This window comes from Lagopus leucura, unplaced genomic scaffold (genome assembly GCF_019238085.1).
Source record: "Lagopus leucura isolate 7727_CA_CO unplaced genomic scaffold, USGS_WTPT01 Super-Scaffold_100021, whole genome shotgun sequence".
Taxonomy (NCBI): Eukaryota; Metazoa; Chordata; class Aves; order Galliformes; family Phasianidae; genus Lagopus; species Lagopus leucura.
The window spans coordinates 10,434,728-10,446,913 of NW_024962274.1; the positions used below are offsets into that span (position 1 = coordinate 10,434,728).

The following is a 12,186-nucleotide window of genomic DNA, read 5'->3' on the forward strand; positions in this document are numbered from 1 at the left end:
ATCTGCTGTTACCGTGAATTTGAAACTCATCTGTTTTGACCGTGTGTGACTACAGGATTTCAGGATTACTTCTGAACTCAGTCTCCCTGCTGTGGAGCAGGAGCAGCCCGTCCCAACACCCTCAAGCACATTCCTTGGAATGTGTTGTCTGTGTGTCCCACTGCAGGCTGGGGCATCTTGCTGGGTTGGTGGGAAGTCCCGTGAAGCTTGCCTTGTTGTTTGTACCCAGCCCATGCGGCTCAACAAGAACAGATGTCAGATACCTTCTATTGATGCCAAACTAATGAAAGGCTGTTCTAACTCTTGGACACACTTATATATGTGCCTTAGGATGTCCAAAATTGGGCCCCTTTGCTTCCTGGAGAGTAAGGATACATTGGCTAAACACAGTCTTGTGAACAGCAAAAAATATGCCGTGCTCTTCATTCTGATAAAGGAATTTGAGGATAGGTTTCAAGGTTGCTGAAAAAATCATCAGTTTATGTTTGTGACTCCATTTTCAGTCAATTTAAATACATAATCCACAAAGTTTTGAATGGAATGTACAGTTGCAATCAGACATTCAACTCAAAAATCTGATCGTGTCTCCTCCAGTCATAAAATTCATAGCTAATGGTGGTACCTATGTTGAAAAAGTGTTTTGTATCTGAGAATTTGCTCCATCAAATAATGTTATTGCTCTCTTCGTATTGGTTGTAATCTCCATGGAAGTAAACAGGAGGAATTGCTTTTGGAGCAACCTAGACAATTCCTCTTCATTCAGTGCAGCCCAGGCAAGCCAAAGGATTGGACACCTATGGCCCTGTGCATCAGATATTTATATTAGCTGGTATTTTACAAAACAAAGCTGACTTCAAGACAGGGTGATACTAGCTGTTGCTTTTCCTGGTGGCTGCAGAACAGCCTCATGTACATAGGAGAGTTCTGCTTCTCTGCACGAGGACCAGACCCGATCGCTCTGAAATGCAGTGGCATCTGACATGCAGTGCCTGCAGGTAAGGCGGTAAGTACTGAGCAGGAATACCAACTGTGTGTCCCTGCCTGCTGCCTTGGGGCTGCTGCTTTCAGCATCTCTACTGTATTCACAGACAATCTTGTTTTAGGCTGTCTTGTTGATATCTTAAATGGGTGGGTTGAAGAATCAAGAAGCAGCTGTTTCCTTAAGTTTGCAGAGAATATTTTCTCTGGGAATATTATTATTTATAGGGAATGTGTTTATGCCAGTTCTGATTAACTGTTCTTGCTAGTGCAAAAGAATTCTTCAGTGGAAGCCACGATGTTGTTCAATTCGTTTAGATTTATTAATCTGAAAGGCCAAGTATATATAACTTCACAATTGAGCTTTTAGATCTGTTTTTGAGTCCAATTGATATCATACCATGCAATAGTTGAGATATTCTCATGCTCAGTCTAGGGAAAGAAGCTTCAGAGAAGAGGACAACTGATTGAAGCACACTGAAGAAAATTCTCAGAATTCATTGTCTTTTAAAGAGATTTCCCCAGGATTTCTCTCTGTGCCCCATCCATTATTAATGGTGCAACTAATTTTTAATCTTGCTGTTCTGTGGTTTTTGTGCTCCTTTCCTTTCAGGAGGTAAGATAAAGGCTTTGGATCAGACCCCAGCTGCTTCTCGCTGTTTTCGGATCATGATGCCACGATTGCCTCTGCTCTAATAAAGTCACTCCACGTGGGCTGTTCTCCCTTTTCCATGAATTGAAATGAGTGTGTGTAAAATGCAGAAAAGCAGCCAGAAGCAGAGCTGTGAGTGCTAACACAGCACAGGTGGTCGCAGCTCAGCCTGGGCCCCTTTGAGACACAAGACGGGTTTGCAATACGTGTTTCAGACCATCTCTCCCTGGGCATTATAGCAGCTTTTAAAAAAGATTCAATTAAGATGTCAAGGATGTAAATGGTTTCTCTTCCCCCTCCCCACGACAGTGTTAGCCCATGAAATGGATGAGCAAACAGCGAGCAAAAGCAAACCTCACTTACAACAGCAGGTAACAAGGAACAAACCTGCTGTCCAGGTTGCTGAGTGGGGAGAGGAAGGTATGTCGACTCCATAATGAGGTTTGCAGAGGAAAAGCACTTCGCCTTCATTCAGCACTTTGGATGGAGTTGTTTAATTGCACCAAAGGGTAAATATTTGGCATGAATCTCCTTGGCAATCTGAACTCATCCAGCGCTCAGCCTAGCTGTTCCTGCAGTGCTGCCTTTCATCAGAGCAGGACTTTGTGCTCGCCCATACAAAATCAGCAGGTCTTTAATTCTTCAGTTCCCTTTTACCCCATGGTTTTGCATTAACCTCAAGCAGGGCTGAGGGCTGCTCAGCTCCTGCACCAGATGGTGTGGGGCTGCCACAGGTGTCCCAAATGGCGATGGGATGGCAGCACACACCTGTGTCCTCATGCCCAGATCCTCCTCACGTGCAGCTTTTAATCTGCTCCTGTAAGTGTCCCAGTGCTCACCCAAATGTGAAGTAAACAGGGAAGCTCAAAGCAAAAACGGTGGTGTCTCAGGCCACCTCTTTTCCTCGCAGCAATGCGGCTCAGTGCCATGAGGCGAGAGAGTGTTTCTGTGCAAAATCTTCACTGGGTGAAGGAAGGCTTTAAAAGCACTGCTGTTCTGATGGCAGCTGTTCTTAAATTTTGCAGGTGAGGAGAAAGGAGAGCAATCCCTTGCTGCCTATACACAAAAGAAACCCTCCAGCCACCATGCTAAGGAGCAGCCTGCCCAGGGAACAGCCGCCCAGCGGGTAACAGGGACTCCCTGTGGAAGCAAATCCCAAAGGCAGTGGGGTATGTGGAGAAATATATGGGTATTGTTCTTTTTTGTTGCTGTTTCGGAGGCGGGAGGGTGTTGATTTCCATGGATTTTTTTGTTTTGTGTCTGAACAAAGCCCTGTGCCAGAGGGCAGCACCAGGAGGCAGTGTGCTGTCAGGGCACACAGCCCCCAGCAGCTGCATTGCTTGCTGCCTTGTCACTGCTCTGCCACTTGCCTGTACCTTCTCCTGCCATTTTCTCTTTGTGGCAGCCCAAGGGAGGGAGATTTTCCCACCGATTTTCTGGACAGTTCCTGCACGCTCCCACAGCCACCACAGTCCCTATGGATCCTTTTCCTGGCACTGGTGCTGCTGCTGAGATCTCTCACAGCAGCTTCCAGAGCGGGCGCCTGCTGGGGAGAGCTGCTGTTAATTTAACACCCCTCTGCTCTTTGCTTTGATTTGCTTTCCTTCTTTGGTTAATTTTTTCTTAAAGTTTTTATCTCCTTTCACTGTTTAGTAACAGATGTTGGACATTGTCTCTAAGGGTATAAATAGTGACAAATGAATAGGGGTGAAGTGACAAAGAAAAAGCTAAAGCAAACCTGACACCTGCTTTGGGTTGTGTCTACAAACTTCCACCCAGGGCTGCAAAAGCAAAGCCCAAACAGCTCTGAAATTTTGTTTACAGTTTAAAGATTCTCCTGAAAAACCTTCAGCCCTGAAGGATTCCGCTGCTTCATCTCTGACTTTCTTTATTCTCCTTCATTGGTCTTCCTAACAAATACTATGTGCATGAAAGCAGGGCCTTTTTTTTTTCCTCAAGAACTGGTCTATCCCTATTAGTTATTCCTTGCTTGGAGCCTGACCACTGGAATCTCTGCAGTGAGCACAATTGGGTGCTCACAATTCAATCATGCCCTCCAGGCAACAATCCTGACTTCATTTCCACAGCTGCTGATTGTGATACAGAAAAGGGTTTCTAACATCAGGCACAGCAGAAGTTGAGGGAATGTGGCTTGCAGTGAGAGTGGGGTGCACTAAAGAAATGGAAGTTTCATCAGTGAATTCCCCCTCTGCTCTCTGTTTGCTCCAGCAGGGTACCTGCACTGTGGTTCTGCTCCACAGAATGGTTTGTCACCTTCTGCAGCCTTGCACTGCCTCTTCTTCATCTCCTTGGATTTGGGAAACTTGCCTAGCAACACTTTGTTCTGACTTTTGTGCCACATTGGTTACCCACAGACTTTTATAGGAGCCCTCAAACTGATCTGCAAAGGTCTTCTGTTCTCCCAGCTCGTTCAGGGTTACCTTCAAGTTTTGCTGCTTTGACCTTTTTTATTTGCCTGGGAAAATAATTTGTGCCCAGATAGTTTTGTCCAAACTTTAATAAGAGAGGGTGACCTACATGGTTCTGTTCACATCTGTGTTCAAAGGACGTGTAAGCACTGGGTGGGGGCAGGAGTGTAGACCTCGTGTGACAGATGTGACTGTAAGAATGGTGAAGGACACTGAAAATAAGGTTCTTGAATGAATGCAGATGAATTCTAGAAAAACAGCCCCTTCACCTGAAGCAAATTAGTTAGTTCTCAATATGGGAGTCTGGCTGCCTTGATCTGCAAGCTACACAACCTGAAGTTCAGTGAGCAGGGTAGGATTTAGGAGTCCTTGTGCTGCGTGTGATGCCATAAGGGGTTGGAGGTTTGTGGCAGGCTAGCAATGAGGGGCAGTGAGAAGTGAGAAGAGCCCAGCAGAGCCCATTCCCATTGAACTTGGAATGGGTGATTGAGTGGGGCACACCAGAGCATCTCAGGTGGCAGTGAACATGTCTCACTGTCCAGCAGGGTTCTGCCCCATGACCCTCGCTGGGCAGATGCAGGCAGGAGTTTCTGCAAGAGCGTGAGGTCAGATCAAGGATGTGTATTTCAGAGCTCAGCCTCTTTTGCTTTCTCTCTACTTATATAAAATGGCCTGCATAAACACATTCATTATTAATACTAACTTATTTCACTCTGCATGAGGGAAACAAACCTATCCACAGGGCTTTTACAGCTCCACTAGGTCTGGTTTGCAGACAGTCCCATTCATTTGTTTCTGCCCCCTTCTAGCTGGGATATTTTCAAGCCTATTAGCACAGCTGAAGTCAGACTGGTCTCTGCTGTCTGTAACTTCTCATGCATAAACCTAATTCAAATACTGTCCTTCATTGTCTCAGACACTGGCTGGCCAAGTGGGCCTGGGTTAGATGTCACTCGGGGAGATGGTTTTGTTATCGCAAAGTTAATACTTAACAGGGAATGGTCAGGATTGCATTGATGTGTTCTGAAGTGCAGTCTAACCTGGATTTCCTGGGTTTGTAATGCTTAGTTTCAGATGAACAACTGACTGGCCACATTCAGAACTCTAAACTGCTAATATTTGCTCACAGGTATAAAACCAGCTTAATCTTTTGAAATGGAGACAGGGATTAATAGGAATCCGTGGTATATAGCAGACATAAAATCTTACATTCTTTGGTGTTCTTCTTCCTGGGAAATGTTTGTGATCCTTCATAGAACAGCTGTTGGGATTCTTAACAGCAACTGTTTTGTCATGTTAGAAAATGTGGTAAATGTCACCCTTTTGAAGCAGCAATGTACAAAAATTGGAGTAAGGGGAATAAGTGAGATGAGATGATGGATAAACAGAGATGTTGTAGGTGTGCTTTGCCTTTCACAGTATCTAAAATACAGAGAGTCATTGGAGCCTAGTGCTAGAAGTTTCTCAGTGGAGGGAAAAGTCTTTGCCTTTCTAGTGAAATCAGTTCCCCTTCATTCTGAAGCTGAGCAAGGCAAGCTGCTGCACTCAACTGAATTGTACTGCTGCACACTGCTCAGTTGCAAATCCAGGAGAAGGCTGCGGAGGTCAGGTGTGAGAAGCAGAGCATCCTCCCACCAATACCAGATGTGTCCAGGGCCGTGTGTGTCTCTGACTCTGTCACAGCAAGGTCAGCAACGGGAATGCTCCTGTCACTGTGTTGTGTCATTTCTGTATCTTTACAGCACTTTATCTGATAACATCACTATCACCAGTAAATGTGGTCAGTTAAGAGAGTATGCAGCAGCTTTGCTGAATGGAGTGTGATTTCTGCCTGTGCCCATTGCAGCACTCCACTTGCAAAGCAAAATAAACTATTTCACACTCCTTCTCTGGGAGGAGGAGCTACCTCGTGCTGCAGAAATGCAATTGAAATCAGTTTCCCATTATACTAAGGCATTTTTTGCCTCATGAGGAACTGATACAATCTCTGTTCCTATATTCAGGCATTATTGGTTAAAGTCAACAACACCCTTTAGTGTCCATTTTAACCACTAAGTCTTCTGCACCAGCACTGCTTTCTTCTGTTATACATAAACCACGCTTCCAAAAAGAGTCTGAAATCTCAGTGATAAAACCTCTGTGTCTATTGCAGTGCAGCTAAGGGCAAGCTGTGAACAAGGAGGCAATGAGGATCTGCTGTCTGCTGGCAGGGAAGCTAGCTAGATTTTCTGAATTTACTGAGGGAGGAAATGGAAGATACTTACGTCCGCATCAGGCTTGCATTTCCTTCTTCAGCAACTGCACTTCAGTGTAGATCTCATACAAAGATGTGGCAACATCATAAACTTTCACTTTCTCCACATGCAAAGTGGAGCTCAAGAGGAAGTCAGTTCTTGGTTTTATGCATAATCCTTCTCACAAATGTACAGAGAAAAGTCAGTGCAGAGGCTGGAATTAGTATCCATGTCTGGGAGATAATACTGCAAGGATCCAGCTCTATGTGAATATGAACACTAACTGCTTCAGTTGTCATCATTCTCAACCCTGGCAAAGGGACTGGCTGCTACAGAGCAGTGCTGGAGGCAGCAGTGTGCCCAGGGCACTGCGTTGCCTCTCTCAGTCCCTCTCTCATTGGGACCACCAATGACGAATTCAGGCTATCTGGATGCCTGTGAGCACTGATAAGAAAGTAACTGATCGGTATGTGAGGCTTCTGTCAGTGGATTTTTTTTATTGCCTCGTTTGTTTGGGAAGTGATAGTGCTCATCTTCTTCCAAGTTACAAAAAGTTGTTTGAGGTCCTATGGTGCTGGCTGCTGCTTTGGGGCTTTTACCTTACCTCTCTGTGAATGGGGGGGTTGTCATCTGTTCGCTGCTGCGCTGGGCTCAGGCTTTTTTATTGAATGTCTTGTTTGGTTTGGCTCTGTGCATGAAACTACTTTTGTAGTTCCAACCAGGAAGGAACCAGTATGTGAAAAGCCTGTAAAAAGAGCTGGCAGGGAAGTCTGGAACTCAGTCTATAACACAGTGTATGATCACATGTATGATCAGGGCAGTAGGGGCAACAGGATTTCATCTGAAGCTTTTTTTTTTTGCCATAAGCTCCAGGCTTCTTTGCAGCCCAGGGCTGTAGTGACTGAAGGCCTGAAGGACTGCAGGTGTGGTGAGGACATTGGAGTAAAAAATGCTACCATCTGTAAGTAAATACTTTTTTTTTTTTTTTTTTTCCCAAAGTAAAAGGGAATCACATCCAAAGAGATATGCATCACTATTTACAAGAAATAATTTCGATTCTTTTTATCCATAAATGACAACACAAAGCATTGTGGAAGGGAAGCAAATCAGCTAGGAGCCCTGAGAATGGGCTTAGTTCTGTTCTTTTTATGACGTATTTTCACATCCGAGTATTTAAAGTAAATGGTTTAGAAAAGTAGTTCAAGGTCCTGCACCTTTCATGATAGCATCTCCTCTTGCTGGGTGAAGTAACTAACGTTCAGTGTGCAGATCAAACCTTTCCTCTTGGTGATTTCTCACTTTGTTTTGCAACGAACCTTCTGCAGACTCCTTTAAAACAAAATAGTAACAGGCTGCATCCAGACAGCAGTTCAGATTAGCCCAGCAAAGGGTGACCTGAAGGATGTCCCGTAGCACAGCGTGACAAGGGATGTGCATGATGCCATTTCTCACCAAAAAGTACAGGAAGAACGTCACATGGTAAGGTGTGAAACAGACCAAAAACGTGACAAAGTTTGTCACTACTACCTTCTCTGCTCTGGTCATGTGTGTCTGGGCGTTCCCTGATTTTCTGTGATTTCTCAGACACCTGATGATCTGAATGGTGCAGAAGGCCATGGCCACCATGCTGCCAAAGAAGATCATCTCCAGGGTGATTATCAGGCCTGTGTTCTCCCACGTGCTTTTGGAGAAGTTGTAGAAGCAGGACGAGATGTTGTAGCTCTCCTCATGAAACTGGGAAGTAGACACGGTCCCGGCCGAGATGCCCAGGCAGATGGCAGCACAGACCAGAGCAGCTTTCTTGGTGGAGCGCAGGGCGGGAGCCATGAAAGGGTGCTGGATTGCGATGTAGCGGTCAACGCAGATGCAGAGGGAGATGAGGATGCTGCCATACATATTTATAAAGTAAAGACTCTCCAAGGTGGAACAAAACATGGACCCGAATTTCCAGTTGTTCTGGAGGTGATAGGAAACTATTTTAAAAGGAAGAGTGAACAGCAGCAAAGTATCCAGGAAAATAAGGGCTATCAGGTAGACTGTAGATTCTGACAGCTTTTTAGCTGGAAAAAACAGCAACGAGAGGGCCATCACATTGAACAGCAATCCCAGGATAAATGTGGGAGTGTATATGATCAGCTGGAACAGTTCTACTCTGGGGTTGATACTGCTGTTGGTACAGGTGTCATTCATGTCTCCAGGTAAGTATAGAGAAGAAAATCACCTGCACCACAAGGAAGACTGAAGACCACATCTAAAACCTGATACAAAGACCAGTGAGGTCTGCAAGTGTCTGCAGACGTGGAGACAGTATTTCTTCTTGGTGTGCTGGCTTCGCAACCTGTAGAGACTAAGTCTTCGGAAGAAAAATGAAACTTAGGAACCCAAACATTTGCTTAAATCAGCCAGGCTTACCACAGCTGGTAAACTGCTGTCTGCTGCAGAGTGCAGCAAATATGCAGTGGTTTCTTCTCCCTGAGAGAGGATTAAAAATATCAAGGTAGACAGGTCTGAGCAGGGGTCCTGAAGTAATCCTCTGTTAGAAGAAGGCTGAACCCTGCCTTCAGGCTCTCCTGATAAGGATCAGGAAAGCTCTTATTGGTTTTTGCTGTCAGAATCAGTCACAAATCCAAACGCACAGGGATACCTGGTTCTTTCTTGCAGCCAATTCTTTCACAGCAGATTTTGTCTGTAAGTAAACCCTTTTAAAAATCTTTCTGTTAGAGCTCAGAAACCACCTTCATCTGCCTCCCCGTAACTGTTGTTACTTTTACCTGGTGCTTTTCTTACGTGAGTTACTGACACTGATGCTGTTTCATTTTGGATTTGGCAGCCTGTCATTAGGTGGACAGTGTACGTTCCTGTTCTGCAGACCAAGCCGCTTCCCTGGCGTTTCAGAGGTAAGCTCTCTTGCCCTGTAGTTTGAGACAAAGATCAGCACAGTGGAAAAAGAATTCTTGCATAAAAACTAGCAATTATTAGAAAGGAAGAGCAGGTTGGTAGTTTGCTCTGTAAGGACATGCTGATGCCGGGTAAACAGTTCTGTAAGCTCTTGGTTACATTACAGAAATGAGAAAAACAGCCCCAGAAACTCAGCCTGATGAGGAGAACAGCTGCTGGCAAGACTGTGGGTGCCAAAAAGCATCCCTCTGCTGGGTCAGGTGCAGCTTGCATGCTGCTGGAGCAGGTATGTGTGTCCCCACATCTGGCAGTGCTGCTGGCTGTGCACTCAGCAGCCTCCTTTGCTGCAGAACACCATAGAGGACACGGGGGCACGGCTCAGCAGTGGGGCAGCAGCCCTGACAGCAGTGCAGCTCTGCTGCTTTATGTGAGAAACTGAGGGAAAACAAAGAAAATCTCTTATCCAAATACAACAGGACAGGAAAGCCTGAGGTTGGGAAGCACGTGGGGATCCGAGAGGGTGGAAGGGAGAAGCATCCCCAGTGATGCAGCAGGTTGTTCAGTGCCTGGGAGCTCAGCCCTCCTGCAGCAGCAGGGCTTGGGATTTTGCTGGGAGTGGCACTGGGCACCCAAGCCCACAGATTCAGGTGGGGTTACAACAGATGAGGGGTTACACTGACGAGATGAAGCTGTGCAGAGGCACTGCACTGAGCAAAACATTGTCCTGAGCCCACAGCGTGCTGCTCTCCTGCAGAGTCCCCATCCTTGCATGAAGCATTGCCAGCCCTTTTAATGCTGGGAGGGAACCGATTGCTGACAGCCAAAGGGATGACAAGTTGGTTAAGGAATTCCTGAAAAGTTATCAGTGTTGAGAAAGTTCTTTGCTGCATTGCCTTTCTGGAAGATTTCATTAGACCTTTCTTTTTCCTTCAGTGTTTTTTTTTTTGTTATTATTTTTTTTTTAAATAACAGTGTGTCAAAGGAAATTGTAGGTGTAGGGAAATAAAGTAAGAAAGTAAAATTTCAGCTGCTTACCCGAAGTTTTACTTGGTGCAGGTCTAGTGATGATTAAAAGACATTTCAGTCTAGCTTGATGTATAGATTTCTAAAAAGAGAAGATGCCAAAGGATGGTTTGTTCTTTCTTCAGAAACAAACCAAAAAACCCCAACAAGTAAACATGCTGTGAGCAAAACAGGTGACACAAAGTACATTTAGTTTTCAGATCATGTAGCAAGAAGAAAGTTTCTAAGGTAAGATTTCTCTGTAACGTAATGCTGTATCTTGCCAACTCACCTTTGGGCTATCTCTAGCACTTGTTGACTTGCTCCCTTTGGCTTGTAGAATTCTTGAATCTTGTGTGTTCTTTGAAGGCTGTGGAGTGAGCTGCATGCAAAGGAACAGCCCATCTGGAGGTTAGAATCCATGAAGTGCTGCTGCTTTTTGATTCATCATACACTTCCATTACAGCAACACATCCCCACTCTGTCTACGCATATGCGCTATGTAGGTGATCTGTCACAAAGCTCATTTGAGGATGTAAATAGTTTGCTTTGTGAGGCTCACATCTCTGTGAGTCACCCATTCAGAGCAGTTTCCATTAACAGAGGAGGAAATTCTGGCCCTGCAGAGCTTTGTGTGACTTCTTTCTACAAGAGCATTAGCTTCTTTAACCTATATCCTGAGCTACTGCTGTCAGTGCCTCTTCCTTTTCGTGCTACCAGAAATGAAAAAGAGACCATCAGTTTTCAGTGGTGATTTTTAAATGTTCATTTTGAGTTGGTATTTAAAAAAAAAAATGAAAAAAAAGGAACAAAGGAAAAAGGTTGCTCTTGCATCTGCTTATACTGCTGAGAAGCAGGGAATTTACCTATGAAGAGTGTCAGGTGCTGACTTTGTTAAGGGAGGAACAGGAAAACTACTTTTTTTGCCCATTGTATGTGTTTTTGCAATCCCCTTTACTAAAAGGGGAAATAAGGATGATGGGGGTAAATTTGGGGATGTGGGACAGAACCCAGCCACCACGGATCTCCGCTCCCTTGTTTGCAGATGTTCTGATACCCAGTGTTCATAAGGATTGCTCACTCTTCCCCCTTTGCAGGGATTTCTCCTAGTATTTGTGGAGTTGTTTCTCATTTTCCCTTGGATGCATGTGTTCTCATGGCACATAAGCACTGCCTGCCTCATCAGGGGGTGCACAGAAGTCTGGACAGAAAGCCTTGTGTGACTGCACGTCTGAAGAGGGATGCTCTGAAAAGGAGTGGATGAGGAAGCAGAAGTGCTGGGGTTGTTCTCAGCACACCATGTTCTAGCCATTGCCAAGGGCTGGGCTGCTTTTTGTCAGCAAATATCCTGGCAAGATTTTTAGGGAGGATTCTGTAGCTGAGTGGCCAGGATGGCATGCAGGTGGTGCAAATTCGCTTGGAGAATGTGGGAAAAAGTGATGCTGCGGGATGAGAGCAAAGGGGAAATGAAACAGTGTGAGTAACATATAGAAAGGCTGGGGTACTCCCAGACTGTTGATTAATAGTGCAACTTGTGATGCAGGGGTGAGGAAGCTGCGGGCAGGCGAGGTGCCTTTCTTTTCACACTGTAGGCCTTTATCTTATGCTGATAGGTTGTGATTCTTCACTAGGACCACAAGAGTGGGCGGGCTGCCCCTTGTCTTGCAGTCTGATTGTTTGGCCTGCTCCAGTCTTGCACCTCTTTGCACATCACCAATGCCACCAGTGGGCAACAGATCATCGGATGTGTGTGTCACCTCATTGCTTTTTCCTGAAGAAGGAAGTTCCACACGCATTTTGACTTGTGTTGAGATCTTTGCCATTTCTCTGTGACCACCACACAGATTTGCCCTTTAGGTCATGCAGGCGGCCCTGGGTGGCAGCAGGTTAGGCTCTGCTGGTTCCTTGTGCTCAGCTTTGGGGCTGACCTTCCCCTAGCTGTGCCAAGCTGCACCGGCCAGCTCAAGGTGCTGGTCATCTAAATTAGAGTCTA

General features: G+C 45.4%; 1 protein-coding gene and 1 long non-coding RNA gene across 2 annotated transcripts; one reads left to right on the forward strand and one right to left on the reverse strand.

The window, feature by feature from the left end:
- Positions 1-2,754: 2,754 nt before the first annotated feature.
- On the forward strand, positions 2,755-9,145 carry LOC122184010. Its single transcript, XR_006180469.1, has 3 exons — positions 2,755-2,799; positions 7,161-7,254; positions 9,124-9,145. It is a non-coding gene; the product is annotated as an uncharacterized LOC122184010 (long non-coding RNA).
- LOC122184009 (lysophosphatidic acid receptor 6-like) lies at positions 7,481-9,131 on the reverse strand. Its single transcript, XM_042878523.1, is given in 5 exon segments — positions 7,481-8,514; positions 8,709-8,736; positions 8,739-8,765; positions 8,916-9,003; positions 9,081-9,131. Coding segments are annotated over 5 exon segments (1,164 nt in total). The 3' UTR covers positions 7,481-7,544.
- Positions 9,146-12,186: the final 3,041 nt, after the last annotated feature.